The sequence below is a fragment of the Hesperophylax consimilis genome, chromosome 10, assembly GCF_061612785.1.
Source record: "Hesperophylax consimilis isolate HC1 chromosome 10, BYU_Hcon_1.0, whole genome shotgun sequence".
NCBI lineage: Eukaryota > Metazoa > Arthropoda > Insecta > Trichoptera > Limnephilidae > Hesperophylax > Hesperophylax consimilis.
Genome location: NC_142845.1, coordinates 13114505 through 13132631, shown reverse-complemented (window position 1 = coordinate 13132631; position 18127 = coordinate 13114505). Strand labels below are relative to the sequence as shown.

General features: G+C 34.7%; 1 protein-coding gene across 1 annotated transcript in view; it reads right to left on the bottom strand.

Moving 5' to 3' along the window:
- Positions 1–3880: 3880 nt before the first annotated feature.
- Ip6k (Inositol hexakisphosphate kinase) overlaps positions 3881–18127 on the bottom strand; it is a 51858-nt gene continuing 37611 nt past the window's right edge. The window contains exons 4-8 of the mRNA XM_089636603.1: positions 14249–14372; positions 13281–13357; positions 12418–12593; positions 8762–8979; positions 3881–8454 (exon numbers count right to left, since the gene is read on the bottom strand). Of these exons, the coding sequence (XP_089492729.1) occupies positions 7695–8454; positions 8762–8979; positions 12418–12593; positions 13281–13357; positions 14249–14372 (1355 nt within the window). The 3' untranslated portion in view covers positions 3881–7694. The remainder of the gene's footprint in view (positions 8455–8761; positions 8980–12417; positions 12594–13280; positions 13358–14248; positions 14373–18127) is intronic.

Genomic DNA, 18127 nt, shown 5'->3' with positions numbered 1-18127 from the left:
TTTCATACACACTAAATAATAATAGTTAAAAATGAGACGAATGGTGCCATACCATTTCGTTGTGATTGTAAAAGTGCGCCAATGTAGGTACGTACGTACATTATTCAACGAAACTCGAATAAAATATTGCCAGATGGGTTTTCAAATTTTGACAAAAGATAAAACAGTTGTGACATGTGGTGAAAATATGAATGAAAAATTTTTTATTAAAAAAAAATGTTACCGGACAGCAAAGTGCCCATAACATTTTTTACTCCAAATGTGCTAAGGAATAGCTGGTTAAAGTTTGTCGGGTACGTGCAGATACACCCTGTATATATGTTATGATAAAGGTTTTTACGGGTGTAAGACGTAGAATAATTTTCTCGGTTTACCCATGTAACGTAGTCCTTAAAAGGACTTTTTAACTACTGATGTTTCGGACAGATCTCACTGTCCATCTTCAGAAGCACTCACTTAGGTTTTGATTTCTGGATCGAACAGACACGCGAAAGCGATCAGTTTGAGACAAAACTCAAGACATAGGGCATCTGAAGATGGGCAGTAAGATCTGTCCGAGACGTCAGGAGTTAAAAAGTCCTTTTGAGGACTACGTTGCGCGGGTAAAGTGAGAAAATTATTCTACATAAATGTGTGTTCCCTATAGACTCAAAACTAATGTATCTTAACTTCTAATATATAAAATCTTAACTTCTCCAGTGCCAAAATACCCATTGAATATGAAAAATTTGTATAAGTTGAGCATCGGCGTATCCGTATGTTAATCTGACATTAATATGTTCTGTTGGTTAGATTTTTACCCTCCTCGGAGCTCGGCATTCCAAAGGTTACAGATGTAGGTAATGCTATTGTAAAAATCCCGTATATTATAGAAGAATGGTCACCGTCACGTTAATATTATATCAAGCAAGATACAACTTACATCCTGTAAGAATGCCTTATGATGACGTTCATAGCCCAGTGGTAACGCATTGGACTGCCATTCCGAAGGTCGCGGGTTCGAACCCGGCGTGCGCAAATAAATTTTATTTGATTAATTTGTGTTATTTCACATTTAATTAATTAAAATAATATATAGTATATTTGCGGCACGTTCCAGAGTGGAAGATACTACCAGTATCGCCCTGGTGTAAGACCACCATTCAGAATTGAAACGTTGCTCCAAATGGCTTTAGCCGTGTTTAGTGACTAGATCTGAATAGCCAGGTACTTTCCCACCTTCCCCTTTCCCTTCCCCACTTACCTTCAGCCTCACAACATCCCCCGATTGGGGATGCCATAGTCTCACTGGCTCCAGACGGGAGCAGTTGGGACTCTTGTGAGGTATTCACTATAAAAAAAAAAAAAAAAAAAAAAATATGAGCTCTGCCTGGGATTTATTATAGTATTTATTTATTATCTATTTTTCACTAATTCAATCAGTATTACAATACGGAATTGTTGGTTGGGGTGGAGCATTCAAAACTTCTCTCTTACCTTTAGAAATCATCCAAAGAATATTAGTAAAAATAATTTTGAAATAACCGTATGATTACCCCACAATTAGATTATTTCAAGAATTTAAAGTCCCTTCACTTCATATTATTTATAAAAAAATAACTCTTTTTCAAATACATAAAGATTGTTTCAACATTGACAACTTAATAACTTTTTCGAACAGCAATAGACAAAGTATTCTTGGCTCTATAACTATCCCGCGCTGTAACACCACCACAGCCCAACAATTTTATAAATATTTTGGTGTTAAATGGTTTAACCAATTACCTCTTAACTTAAGATTGGAAATGAATTATAAAAAATTCAAAAGCTCAATAAAAGCACTATATCAATAGCATATTAAAATCGTTTTTACTTAAAAAGACAATATAATCTCTCAATTATTATTATATTGAAATCCTTTTCTCTTTATCTTATTCTTATCTCTTTCTTTCTTTTACATCCTTTTCTCTTTTCTATTTGATAAAATTTTGTTATATATAAAATTTTTATTTTGTTATATTAAAAAATAAAAATTCTTTTCATTATCATTACACTCTCTGAAAAAATATGTTAAATTACTATTTACACGCGTTTCTCCGCCTTTTTAACACGAGCATTTGCTCTAAAAAAAGGTGTATCACGATGTACTGTAATAAAAAGAAAATAAACTTAATGTAATGTAATAACATGTAATTGTAAATTTAATATTAAATATAAATTAAATATTATAAAAAAAAAAAATAAAAAAAATATAGAAGAATGGACACCGTCACTGATTAATATTATACCATGCAAGATACAATGTACATCCCGTTAGAATGCCTTATGAGCTCTACCTGGGACTTACTTTAGTAAATATTTACCATTATTTTTACTGAAGTGCCTTTCAAGTCACAACATGGTAAAAGCATATTCCTGTTTTACTTTTTAGACATAGTACTTCGTTCTGTTCTTCCAACTTATGAGTAATATTGTTTTTCTTCTTGTGCTCTCATCACGCAATCTTTACTCTGCATGCTGCATCTAGGAACAACTCAGTGAACTGCACTCACAACCTGTTGTGGCTCCTGTCTTTTGAGAGTGATAGAGTGCTAAGTATGAAAAATTCCACATAATGATGTTGTTTAACCCAAAACGTTTATTTTATTTTTTGTGTTTTGGGAAATTTTAGAAATTTTACGGATTTCCTGAAAATATTCATGCAAAAAACCACAATTTCACTCACTAGGGAATTCCTGTGTCGAGATGTGCAGCTTTACATAAGCCGCTCATCTCACTAGGGAATTCCTGTATGGAGATGTGCAGCTTTACATAAGCCGCTCATCTCACTAGGGAATTCCTGTGTTGAGATGTGCAGCTTTACATAAGCCGCTCATCTCACTAGGGAATTCCTGTGTTGAGATGTGCAGCTTTACAAAAGCCGCTCATCTCACTAGGGAATTCCTGTGTCGAGATGTGCAGCAACACAATTATTATTTTTGTGTCAATGGGATGCATGATTTTAACAATAGATTTAAGAAGCGCCATTTTAACATTAGATTTCTACAGCATTCTATCTACACAGATTTTTGTTTTTTGTATTCTATTGTTTGGGCCGTTGTATCAGTAATTTTTAGTATGTAACTGCCCTTTTCTAGCCGGGGCTCCTACCCGAGAGTAATTTAACAAAGGTAAATATCTCTCAAGCCAAGATTAAAAAGCAACTGATATACCGGCCCTAAATTGTTTCTTTCTCATACATACACATGTTGTATTTTGAATACATATACTCTTTGTGAATGTGAAAGTACTATAATAATTCCCAGATTGATAGCAAGCAAGAAACGAGTGATGATAAAACTCAAAAGATATTATAATATCTCTTTCAATTACGAGTACATACATTATTCGTGAGAAAGAGGCTAGAGGTAGCTGGCTCTATGTAACTTATTTCTTACGTCATGCTGGGCAAATAATCCAATTAGGTTATTAAATCCATCAATTTATGTAAATGTGCATTATTTTAAAGAAAAAGTCGGTTGCAAATGTATTATTTTTATTTATTGTTTACGAGCTATATTTACAAAATAAATGTAATTACATACATGATTCTTCAATAAACAAAGTTCTCGGAATACAATATATTTTTTTATTGTAAGAGTTTTAGGGAAATTTACAATAGCCTCACTTTAGATAGGATTCTAAAATTTTCAAGAAATAAAGAAAAAACTATTCTTCGTAATTTGCAGAAAAATAATACAATTTTTTAACACATTTTAGATTTTATTTATAATATTAACAAAAAAAAATTAACTTGGTTCGAAGCAATCAAACTTTCACAAAGTCTATTCATTACAAGAAATATTTGATATTTAAACTTTATTATACAGAAATAATAAAGATAAAACAATGTAAATAGTGAGGTTGGGTATAAAGTCATAAAGAAAGTTTGTCAAAGCAATAAATATTAATATTTTTTACAGATAACCAAAAAATCATTGAGTTTGTTCTTGATCGAATTAGCTTGTTTTAAATAGATTTCTAAGATGAATAAAAATACTTTGTGGTGAAATACGAACAATGATTTTTCTGTTAAAATATAAACATTTATCCTCATTTTTTGTTTGTTTTTTTTTTTAATTATTTATTTCAATTTGACAGAAGATTCAATTCATTTTTAAATTCTGATACCAATTTCAAAAATAAACCAATGTAACAATTAATTTATTTTCTATAGAATACAGAAAAATCACAAATTAGGAAATAAATATATCATTATTTACATTTAAAAAAATGAGAATTACAAATTGCAGAGATGAATGGAGTTCTGAAAATAAAGATATTTGAAGATAATAAATAGGAATTAGAATGGATATGACATTTGAACACTGATAGCAGATTCATCTTCTTATAACAAATTACTTCAACGCTAAACACTTACCATTTTAGTCATTTAACAATTACAATACTTTCAAAGTTTTCTTTAATGATAAAATTGTAATTAAAAATGTTTCACCAAACATGTTATTATTTAAACTATCCAGAATTCGTTTTCATGAAACTTCTGAAATAGGCTTAAAATACCTCTTAGGAGTGAGGAATGTTTATAAAGATAAATACCAAATTATAATAAAATGTTACGCAATATAAATCCTATCAATCAGACCTCAGAAGGACATGGTTCTATAATATACCAAATGCGTGCTTTGGCGGCCCTGAACCGGTCCTTATGTCAACTATCACAGGATCAATATTTTGATTTCATTACAAAAATAAATAAAAAATACTCCCTTTTTACAATGTGTACATCTAATGGAAATTGGTTCACTAATAAATCATAATTTGATAGCAATTCTTTAAAAACAGATTTATTTTAGTTTAAAAAAAAAATCTATATATTTACACACATTTTAATTTAATAATTGTTTCACCAATCTTCAGAAATAATACACCTTTTTTTAAATTAAAAGGAAATATTAAAAATAATATTTTGTAATTGAAATTTGATTTACCAAAACTTCCGGCAGTTCATCAAACATTTGATGTATACTTCTCAAAATAGCAGCTAGCAGCCAAATTGACCATTTCAGTAATATGAGAAACTAGGACACTCCTAATGTTTTACTACTAGAGTAACCAATATTCAGTATCTTAAGTGGGCGATAGACGTACAAGCAAGTACACGTACTTATGAACTTTTCCACCCATGTGTTCTGCACGCAAACTTTAAAACTGCCGAGCAAGTTCGTAGGCGATTCTATCAGTTTGAAAACTTTCTCAAAGACAGCCTCGGCTCGCACGTCTGTCATTGCCACAAGCCGCCATTTTGTACCCCACGAATTATAACCTTAAAAATCGTGTACCCTATCGCCTGTCTTGATATTTCTGATGAATACATTAAATCTATGTATGTTCCACCAGTTACCAAAAATCTCAACATCAATTTAAAGGTTCATGAAGTGAAATAGCTTCTCTCATGCAAGTACATATACTGTTTAGCTATAATAGGTGTAACTAAGTACAAGAATTCTTCACACAGCGGCTCAGGCATTCCCAAATAATTACTAAAATCTTCCTCCTCTTCACGTAACTCTCTTACAAATATTAAACTTAAGCCAGTTCACCCAGACTCGCCGATTTCGTCTTCATTTGAGACTTTTTAAAATGTAATATGATATAATTCCTAAATAACTCAAAGCTTCCTCTGTTGACGACATCGCGTCACAGCATGCTCTTAGCTGTCGTGTGTCACCGACGTCGAGCCGAGTAAGTTCTCCAACTTTAAAACAGCGATTTTATAGCTCCGTCGTCTATCACCCATTTTAATAGTAATTTCGATATTGTAAGGCAGAGGTATTAACTAAACAAATTTAAGAACTACCAAAAAGTTGTGATAAAACAGTACAGTTGTGATTATTATAATATTAGTGTTCAGAATAATTACAAAAGTTTCTGAATAACACTAAAGTTATAACAATCAAATGTTTCCTCACCAACAGCAGTGTACCTTGACAGAATCGCCGGGGTTTAGGAATACAGGGGGCCCGTCTCTGTCTATTTCGCACACAAGATAGGCCCCTGTGAACCTAAGCCCCAAATGATCGCAAATTGTTTTTGATAAACCAATAATAAATTGGAATCTGAGAAAATATTCTCTGAGTAAAAGAGAAAAATAATGGTTGACAATGAAATGGGTATTCGAAACATCAAGCTCAGCTGTAATTAATTCCAATTTGTGTGCATGACAACAAATTATTAAACAACTTTATATAGATGGTTACCAAAGAAAAGTTTATTCACCTCACCTCCTCAACTAACTCGGGCTATTGATGTCAGATCTAAAAATTATATTAGATGTGACAGGTTCAAAACATTAAGAAAACCGGCTGTATCCAACGTTTGAGCTAGCGTTGTTCAATTCGGAGCAGTCAATTTATATGGACAGTAAAGCCGACAGTGAAATAATAATTTAATATTTGTATAAACCTTTATAGTTTACAATGACAAGATCAAATACTAGTAGAATGAGAGAATGGAAACGTAACAATTGAAGATTTCACCAATTTATAGGAAATGCTACATTTACCAAGGTTATGTTCAAATTTTTACACAATTATAATACATTTTATTTTGGTGTTCTCATCACAAAGCTTAAAACTCAGGTCTTGCAGATCATTGCAAACGTGTTTCAGTCTCAATAACAACAATATTATATAATGTTATGTATCGTGATAAAACTGTGCAAAGCGGACACGATACACCACATCGTACTGCGGTGTACATGTACCGTGTACCTACATCTCAGAAACAAGAGATCATTGTCATGTCCTAACCAAGATGGGAGATTTCGCAAGTCATGTGCGGTGTGACCAAGACAATTAAGTGTTTTAAGAGGACTTTGTTTGACCAAACATATTATTACGATGCTTTACATGAGATCTTGTAGAATTCTCGGGCAAATAGTCCCAATCAAACGGTAGGTACATTTGAAATACTCTTAAATGAATATTTAAATTGAAAATACATACAATTAAGGGTCCAGTTAAGTTAACCACTGAAGGAAAATTTGGGTTACAAATAAATACGAATATGCCAGATTATGGAATTAATACTAATTAACAGAACTAGGGTCCTTATCACATACCAGGTACGTCATATACATAATATATAATGTCATCGAAGATTTCAATTAAATTACATATTTAAAATTAGTGAGAATAAAATTAATTAATATTTGTTTTCATTTGAAATACAGTACTCGGTCTAATGGAGCTGTCAACTTCCTGAAAAGCTCATCCATCAGGCTTCAGCTACTTCTGTTAAACCATTAAACGGGGCGGACGCATACATCGCACCTGCGGGTATCATGCATCGCATCTATAGTGAAACACTAATAATATTCTTGGTAAACATTCGAGTTCTAATCGTACTGTTAGCATTCTGTAACAAACTGTGTTTGATATCTACAAATTTTAATAATGATTGAATGATAATTAAAAAAAAACTTACAAACTTTGAAAATTCATTATCCTTTATGAATAAAAACACTTGAACCACAATTTAATAGTCACATTGTCAGTGGGATTACACATAATTTAGAAATACATTATCACTTCTACAGTACAACAACACTTGCACAGCCATTCCCAGAATGGAGTAGGTTCATAGCTGCTCCCTATCACTCTTCCTCCAATCAATATATATATATAGCGTCATCACACAAACAAGCAAATGAGTTAAGCTTCCTTTATTATCTCAGACAACATCCTCTTGAGGCTGTCGATTCCTGTCAAGAAGCCGCAGTCAGGCCCGTGGTGCACCGTCGTATTGGACACAAACTTGGACACGGTGGTCTCCTGGACGGCCTTCCCCGATTCTGAACTGATGTTGGCAAAGGTAGTGTGCGCAAAGTCAATCATTCTGATGTCAACCAAGTTCTGCGGCATACGCTCCACCAAATCTCTTCTCTGCGCCTTCTTCTTGGCCGGCCCGTAGCTTTGGCAGGCCTTGACCCGGGGTCTCTTGCTGAAGTCGGAGCCCCTCTTGACCGTGTTCTGCATGTCCGTGTCCGACGACGTCTCCTCGGAACTGTTGACGGAATCGTCCAGCCGGCCCGACAGACAGAAATCGTCGCTGCTGTTGGAGGAGTACACCATCCAGCTGTCCATGGAGATGGGGCTGGAACGAAAGCTGGAGTCGTGGTTGGGCAAGGCGAGGTGGATGCTGCTAGGCTCCTCCAGATACATGGTATCCTCAGATATCGGGCAGAAGGGGACCTTGGCCACCTTGGAGGGAGCTTCATCGAGAGAAATCTCCTCGTGCAGAGTGGACATGTCAAAGTGTCCGCTGGCAGCCGGCTTGTCCTCGTGAGAAGAGGACAGATTCAGATCTGCCGAGCTGTTGGAGGCGTCTGCGTCGTACCCTGTAGCCGCTGTAACAAACATTGCCTTGGGCAGAGGCAGCTCGCACCATCCCTCGTAGACTATCAGTAGAGAGCTACAAACATTACAATTAATTAAATAACTCCTCACATGAATGATATAATTTATTTTTTTTATTAAAATAAAATATTCAGAAACAAAAATAACATTTGGCCTTCAAAAAGTTTACACAAATAATTTTATTGAAACAAGTATAGTGGACAACTCTATAATACAGGCAAACTGTTGTTCATCCATTACATGACAAATAATAGATTTGTGGTAAGAAGTTTGTTGGAAAACTTTACAGAGAGTTGAATAAGAACTGGCCACAAATAGAATCGATTTTGGCAAACTAGAAAAAGAGTTGAGTAGGAACTGACCATGAATAGAAACGGTAAGAAGATTGGTTAGCAACGGCGCGACGCAGCAGGGCCAGGCGTTGAAGGGCCTCGCGCACAACGCTGTTGCGCAGGGAGCCGTTGCCGCCGCAGAAGAAGGTCCTCAAGGCGTCGCGCAGTCCCGCCTCCGTCAGGCTGCGGCCCCAGTACTTGTCCCGCCGGATCACCCTCTCTGAATCATTGACACCACCCTCGTACACCTGCAGAGATCGATTCATTCAATCATCTATTTCGAAGATTAATTATTGCTATAGACTACACAGAAAGTGAATGATTCTTTAGGGTTGAGGAAAATGGGGGAAGAGGAAAGATTCAAAGCATCTACGTACATTAAATAATAGTGATACACAGTACATATATATGTATATATATATACAATAATAGTGAATAACAACAGTGAATTTATACCTAACCTAATATCAAGCCATCCGCGTTAGCATATTTAACCCCTAGGCGTCGGGTCCCTGCACATGCAGTGTTCAAGAATCGTGCCCACGCACGGTACGAAGCACTGCAACAGCAGTGTCGACCTTATACATTCATTTTGGTGTTGGATATTACCTCTACTGGGTTAGGTGAAGACAAAAATATATATGTCACTTTATCAAGTATGGTATTGTCTACGTGTTGGCTTTAACAAAAATATCTTTTTATTAATTGAAGTTTCTTGCCGGCCCCTACGAGATAACCTGACAGAAGTGAGTTGGGAAATGTGACTGCTTCTCGAAGTAAGATAAAACTTTTTGAAATTATATCTTGAACAGATAACTGATTGAATTGGCTGTCGGGGAATAGAAGTCGAAAGGATTTAAGTAAATTGGCACATTAGCTTTCTTTCAAATCAGCGTACATAGATTACACTTCATGTTCAATGTATTTAAGCATATTTTGACAGTTAATAATAATAATAATAATATTTGGCTAATTTATATAGCACCGTTTTCGTGAGAAATCACCTCAAGGGCGCTGTACAAATATATTTCTTAAATAGTTAACACTAGAACTACTGACTTATCTCTAAGACTTATATCTAGTGACTTACGACTAAGGCCTATAACTACTATCTTAACGACATATATACGAGTATTTACATATTTAGCAACTTACAACTAAAATTAATATTAACAATCTAATCTTACTAACGCCAGAAGAAGAAGGAAGTTCCATTATATTAGGGTGTTTTATTGTTAGCTGGATATATATGTTAAATGAATGAAATTAATGAATAAAATCAATCGTCAATCTTAAACGCATTTAGATGATTCATCTGCCAACAATTAAACCGATTGACTTGTTATGTTCCCGCTGATATTGTCCATTGTCCATTGGTAGGCAAGTTAATAGAAAAATTGAATAAACGGAACCGCTAGGTAATGTAACAATTACAGTATAAAAAAATGAAAAAAAAAAGAAATATTTGGATAGAATGACGGATTTATGGAAATGAGTGTCTGAAAAAGTGAGTTTTTAGTTTGGATCTAAATTCTGTTGGGCTGGTTATACATCTCAATTCCATAGGAAGTTTATTCCAAGCCTTAGGGCCGGATACTCCGAATGCACGATCACCAAACTTAGTGTTCGAATTTCGCTTAGGCTCTTTCAACCTTCCAATTGCAGATGATGTCGCTGATCTAAGACTTGACTGCCTTAGACCAGTATTTTCCGGAATGCATAGCTCAGTAATATACGGTGGCGCCATTTCGTTGATAGCTTTAAACACCATCCAGCATAGCTTGTACTGGATCCTTTCAGGACACTTCAGCCAGTGAAGATTTCGGAGGTGCTCCGAAATGTGCGAAAACTTGGGTACCCCGGTGATAAGCCTTGCTGCGGCGTTGAACACTGATTGTAGTTTATCAGTTTCGCATTTAGGAAGATTTGCATAAATGCCGTTGCAATAGTCAAGACGTGATACTATATATGAGTTCACAAGTAATTTAGTTGCCTCTGTTGAAAGGTTCCTACGAACTGACTTAAGATGTCTAAGGTAGAAGAACCCCGTGCTAACGGTCTTATTTACCTGACTTTTTAAAGAAAGGTCTGAATCCAGATAAACTCCCCATAAAATCCAGATAAGTTCTCACATATATTATTAGAACTGTCAAAATATGATGTTAATAGTCACGATAATGGGCATTAAATATTTATACAAACATAAGTTCCCGACAAACCAATAGCTAACCTCTATGTGCATGGATCAGATTAGGTAATATAAAATATAATATGGTATCCATATATAACAGATAAGAATATGTACACAAGGTAGCAAGCTAACCATAGGCTACATCCAGATTAAGCCGCACAATTCACCAAACCGCTCCCAACTAGCAAATAAATAACTAAGCAGTCAAAAGGGCAAAATAAAGTAGTGTATGAAATCAATTGACTATAATACATAGTGTATTTGGGCCTTTCTGTCAGAGGATTAGTCCTTTTGACAGCATCACTCAGTTTTCTATGGTGATATTATTATTTATGTTTGAAATACTGCAGCTGCATTATCAGTAAAGATTATTCCATACATTATCGATCACAAATCCTTTGGTACATACTTTACAGCAAAAGGTCGAAATAATTTGTGACCATATGTGAATATATTTGTTTCACTTTTTTTATAAATGTGCAAGTAATTGGCAAGCAATTAGGTATTTCAAATGGAAATAATAATTGCCCTTGAAGTGATTTTTCATGAAAACGGTGCTATGTAAATTAGCCTAATATTATTATAGGAAATTGAGTGATGCCGTCCTTTTATGGGAAGGCCGTATACACTCTTATAGTCACAATTTATGTCATAAACTTTATTTTGCCCTTTTAACTGCTTAATTTAATTATTCACTTGTTAGTTTGGAACGTCTCAGTGCATTGTGCGGGCGTCGTGTGTACGGAGCTATGGAATAAAGAAAAACACAAGAAATGCGATGTGGGCGTGTTTCATGATCCAAAAGTATGAGAGTTCTTCCCTTAAATTCGTTTCATCATTATTTTGAAAATTTCACTTGGATTAAATGCGATGGTGATATACGAAGGCATTTCTAGTGTGTGAACTTGAAAAGAGGAGCAAAATGTGTTTTCAGAAAAGTAGTTCACAACAATGGAATTCTTTACAATGAGGAATCGTAACTGTACTCTCGGTCATCATGAAAATAAACTCGTCATGGTGATAAACATGTCATGGTCAAACAATGCCCCTGAATGGAGCAAAGAGAATGCCTTCTGGTACAGAAAAATGAACAAACATTAAAATACACAATAAATTCATGGATTCATTGTGCATTTTCAGTATACAAGTTTAAAAATAAAGAAGTAAAGATAAAAGTGAGTAACAAATTATACTGCATTAAGATTTGAGGTTTTGCTTGAACGTGACAGTTTGACATTTGACAGCATAAACGGCATGCAGAACTTTGCACATATACATTTATTTGTCAAACCGTACTTTTATCCTGTATTACTGGACGAATTTTAAATTGAAATATGTAAAATATGCAATAACGGCTTAAAAGGGTTAAAATATGGAAGTTTTTGTGAAGTTTGATTTTCACCAAATTTGATGTTCATGAAATCTGAAGTTCATTGTTCATGCATTCTGATGTTCATGAAATTTAATGTCCAGTTTTTACAATGAATAGTTTTACCTGCATCCCGCACAGTCGAACGCCAAGCGACGCGGAGGTGCTGGCGGCGCATTTGGCAATCTGTTTGGACTTCTTCTCGGCAGAAGCATCGTCTCCGTGCTGCCGGGTGCCCATCTTCAGGTCCAGGATGCAGGGCCGGCGGTATGTCGAGGTTATGTTCTCCAGCATCAGGAAATCTAAACAGCCAAAGAAGAATCGTAAAGATTAAACATTGCCAGCATGATAAAAATAAAAGCTCATCACCGGCAATGGTGAATTCGGGTCCCACCCGTCCCTTTATTGATTAAATTTATAAGCAATACAAAGTGTTACAAAGTGTACATTTATACAAAGTGTTTGCTTCCTTCGATAAAATTTATAAGCGGTTAGATTGGTAATTTAATAAATAACATCCCGATTTGCAGTAACTAAAGCGGTGCCAGGAGTGTTTTCAAGAGTGACAGATACTTTCAGTATCGCCCTAGTGAAAGACTACTATTCCACATATGAATAGTGGAATGGTACTTACCAACCTTCCTCTACCCCATCTCCTTCCTCTCCCCACTCCCTTCAACCTTACAACATACCCCAATTGGAATAAATCATTTTGGGACTTGTACACTTGCATAGGCATGTCATAATAATGGTGACCGGGTATCTCATCAAAATGACAGTTCAACACATCTCCAAAAAGTGATATAAAGTGATGACACAAAAACTAGGTTAAATAGGTTACATAGGTAACCTATTAAACCTAGTTTTTCATCACTTATAATGACTCTATAGCACTTTTTAAAGGTGTGTTTAATTGTCATTTTGATGAAATATCATGGAACCCATAATAATATATAATGGGTGTAAATAATAATGTGGATTGTACTTACATTGTTTGTTGGAATTGTCTATTTGAGAAATACTTTTGAGAACTTCAGTGGCTTTACCATTCCGATGGACCCTAAATCTGAAAAAAAAATAACAAATAATGGAAAACATTTCGAAAAGGGCACACATAAGTATCTTTTATGAGCAATAATTTGATGTAAATAATATGAAATAATCATTGTTAGAATGCAAGTAATGTCAAAATATGCCTAGTCCCTTCAAGCCAATTTTGAAAAATAAAACATCTTTGTTAATAATGTCAGTTTATCGGTAGAATGATGTCAGTTTAGTTTAGTTTCAGAACCGAAAGAGACTTGTCCAGATTTTTTGTTTGCAAAATAAAGTGCTAGTTATTTTATTGAAATAGGCTGTTTTGACACTGCCTACACCAATTATTGATAAAATAATATTTAAAGGTTTGTTGTATACTCTAAAACAGCATGGTTTTTCCAACAATGCGTTTGTTGTAGTTGAATGGCAGTGAAGCGAAGGTTTGGTTTATTTGCGAAACCTGCGCTTGCTTTCATTATTAATATAAAGTCAGATAATGAGAAATATAGCTTCACGTTTAATAATATAATATACAGATTGAGATGAACAATTAGTAAATAATACTAATGGAATACCAGATTTCGAATGCAACCATAGAAAGAAACGCTTTTATAACTTTTGTCATATAAGGTTGTGTGGTTGTAAATTTTATTTTTCAAAACAGCATATATAAAAAATATACAATGAGATTATAAATATGAAATATTTGAACCAAGATCGATTGGGCCAGGCGTGTAATGTGTACGGAAAATTACTGTTACTGGTATTCTCTCAATTGTATAAGGTCTGCGACAGCGGCCTGTTTCTTTGTCAGTCTTATTTACAAGGCCGTTGTGTTCCCAGTCTGCAACAGAAATCACATTTAACCGGGACACTTAATATAACGCACATAAGCTTCTTCACATGGGACAATACTCACTTCAGGACATCGTCTCGCTTGCGCTTGGAGCCGAGGGACTGCTTGCGACCGTTCTCATCTCTAAAGCTAGGCGAGTACCTCTTGTCTAGCTTTGTATTGCCCGTGTTAGTGGCCTGCATTACTCCTGCAACAACCAACCACTGAACATCACTACCACTCCTTCAATCGATCAATCAAGTCAATATTCACTGTCAAGGGCAAAAGGTTAATATTGCTTCTGAGGCTCTTTGCTAAGTTTGGACTGAGATTACTTTTAAGATAGATAAAATACTTGTGATTGAATATCACTTTAACAAAGCAAATACAAACATTTTGTAGCAATACTATGAAAAGTCCATGCAACAGAATGTGTACTATACTTTATAATATTATTTTACCAACAGCCACATTCACCAATCAAAAGTAAGTAAACATTAACCCTTAGTGAAAGACTTAGCCAAGGATGACTGAATTCCATTTCATTAACATTTTTTATCACACTCAGCTGCGTTAGAGACAGTGTAAAATTTTAACTTGATGATTGTTTAGTTTGTTGATGAAAGCGGCTGTAAGTGATTCATAAAAAAACATTGGTTATAAGAAAGACATGATTGCTGAATAAAACCTAAATAACAATGTTGTAATAATAATATAATTAAAGTAAAACTAATTTGCAATTAGAACAACATGATGGTAGCGAAAAGCACAAAACTGTCACTGATGAGATTAGAGCAATAATTAAAATAAATTTGAAATGAAAAAAAAACATAAAACACACCCTAATTTTATATTGACTAGAATTATTTATGCTGAGTTAAGTACCTATTTATTAATGTTTTTTAAAAAGATATAATTAAAAAATTGTTTCTATCACATTATAAGCTTATTTTTTTATGTCCGATAGGTGTTGTCATGTTGTTTGGTGTAAGGCATTTATTTCCAAAAGTAAAATATTCGACAATAGAGCGATATTAGAAATACAAACCCAAAAAAAATTACCCAGAGCATGGATCTGAATTGGCTTGTCTTAGGATCATAGATCGCGGGCCATAGATGCATAGATAGGTGGGTGGATGATTGGGGTCTGCGGGAGCTGCCTCCGCCCAAGGTCATGTGGACATGGCCGCCTCGCGCCGCCTGACAACAAGAAACTGGTTGTTGCATCAGGCGCACCAAGCACCCTCCCATTCACACCCCACACACTCTGGGAGGGGAGGACAAATAAGGGACCAACAGGTCACACACAAGGAGGATTCAGGAACTTACACATATTTTAAGGAAACGAGGACAACATTGAGCAGACAACGATTTGGGACAGAAAGGAATCATAAGGAATTCAAACAATACAGCGAATCCAAACAAGACAAGGAATCCAAATAGAACAAGGAATTAAAATAGAACAGAGAATCCGAATTGGACAAGATATTCGAGTAGAACAAGGAGCCAATGAGAAAAGGCTATAAAAAAGAACAAGTTATTTAAATAGGACAAGGGATCCAAACAAAACAGTCAATCCAAAAAGGACAAGGAGCTAAAACAGGACAGGAAATCCAAATTGAAAAGGTATTCAAATAAAACAAGGAACTCGAATAGGACAAGAAACTCAAAGAGGACAAGGTATTCAAATAGAACAAGATATCCCAATCAAATAGAACAAGGAATCCAAATAAAACAGTGAACCCAAAAGATAAGGAACTCAAATAAGGCAAGGAATTCAAATACGACAAAAATATAAGACATAAATATGTAATGTTATTAATATATACATAGCTAAAGGCGATGAGAATGATTGGGGAACATAATATATCGTACTTTGGAGAAAGAAAATACGATCGAAAACACGGGACTAAAGAGGATTCAAAACTTCAAAGTTGTTTTTGGAGAAAGGAACAGGTAGATAAATAATTAAAATATTCTAAAAAACTGAAAAAGATAATTACTTAAATGTATAATTCGTCTATAAAACTCGAATGAAATACAAAAAAATGGTAAACTTGTCGATTTCCGCTGCATTTTGATGCATTTCACAACAACACTCGATTTCAACTTAAATATCGAATGGAGACAACTATTTAGATCGGGGGTTTAAGTAAACAAGCACAAAATAGGTTTTTATGGTTTAGTTTGGGTTATTTTAATAATTGGTGCGTGTTTCCTAACCTGAGAACCTAACTTTGATTGAGAAAAAATGGATGTTTAATGTATCTTTTACCATCTCCCACAACATAAATAGTTATTTCTTTTAATTAAGTAGTATTAAGCGTGGAGTGGAATTAGACAAGATTAATAAAAAATAATGTGAAGCAACAACTACTTTTCACTCAAAATACGGAATTGAAAAATGAAAAAAAAAATTGATATTGGTAAAACACAAGAAGGATTTTCGAATTTAGATATTTTAATTCGTATTTATTGGTCAATGTCAAACACAAAGTAGGTACATAATAAATAAACACAAATTCTTCGGAAAATGTTTGAGTATTAAATAAGAAATATATAAAAGGGAGGTGAAGGACAGGATCATCAAACACACATTCATTCATTAAGTTAAAATATTCAACTGTCCATAATCACTTACTGCTATTGCCTAACCGAAACCGCGTCGTGAAATGCATGCAACTCTCAGCAACACTGATTGAGATACGTGAGTTTTGCAAGAGAGCAGAGAGCACACATCAGAGATTAGAGACTAGAGATTAGAGACGAGGCTGGGAACAGCTTCAGAGCAGAGCAGTGCATGTTCACGGCGCGGCTTGCAACGGAAACCAACCAGAACCGATTGGGCAAGGACCACACCTCTTGTGCGGGCTCCTCTCCTGGGAAAACTGCCAATCCAATCTGGTCGGGGTAGGTATAGCGTATAGCTAACAGCTGACTAGCACATAGCATATTACAGATATAGCAACATCAGCGCACTTACCACCACCGCGCCGGGAGACTACTCCGAGCCTTATCACTTCGCCGATTACGATCCTAAGTGAGTCGTTCGCGAACAAACTTTTGTGTATTAGCGAACGAGCTAAAACATACATCATAGTTCAAAAGTAAAAGTAGAAATAAAACGTGATTGTGTAAGAATTTTGCTCTGGGATCTTGCCACTGTCTTGCTCGTTGGTGCGAAAGTGAAATTTCCTTGGGAAACGTCCGTAACCTACTCTACGGTGTCGAGACACGCAATTCCCCAATATATGCGCGGAGCTGCATTCACGGTCGGAAAATCCAATTTGCTGCTCGTCCTTGGGAAAAGGTCAAGCTCGACAAAATGTTGTATTTCTTCTAACTCAGCAAACTTATTTTGTGGCACCATTTTAATTAAAAATTAATAAAATACTTCGTTTTAACCACTTTTATTGTTTAATTACCAACATGTTTCATGAGCAACGCTCACTTCTTCAGGGTTTTTGATAAAACTAATTATAAATAATAGACGTAAACAATAGTGTCAATAGATAAATAATAAATATTTATTATTTTGTAAATTGTTCCATATTGCCTCTCTTTCCCCTATCCGTTTTATCTTTTCATTGTTGTCATTGTTTTTGTCTTTTATTTTTTAATGACACCATTGTCTATGTCTATTATTTATCTATTGACACTATTGTTTACGTCTATTATTTATAATTAGTTTTATCAAAAACCCTGAAGAAGTGAGCGTTGCTCATGAAACATGTTGGTAATTAAACAATAAAAGTGGTTAAAACGAAGTATTTTATTAATTTTTAATTAAAATGTTGTAATTTCGTATTAGAGAATAAATCATTATTCTTCTTCATAATAAATAATAACGAAGCTGGCAATCGCCGTTTCCCGCGGAAGGATCACTTTGACACAATACCCATTAATTGTTTATAAAACAAAAACGGTAAAAATAAGTTCACGGTCGTGGATTTAAAAATAATC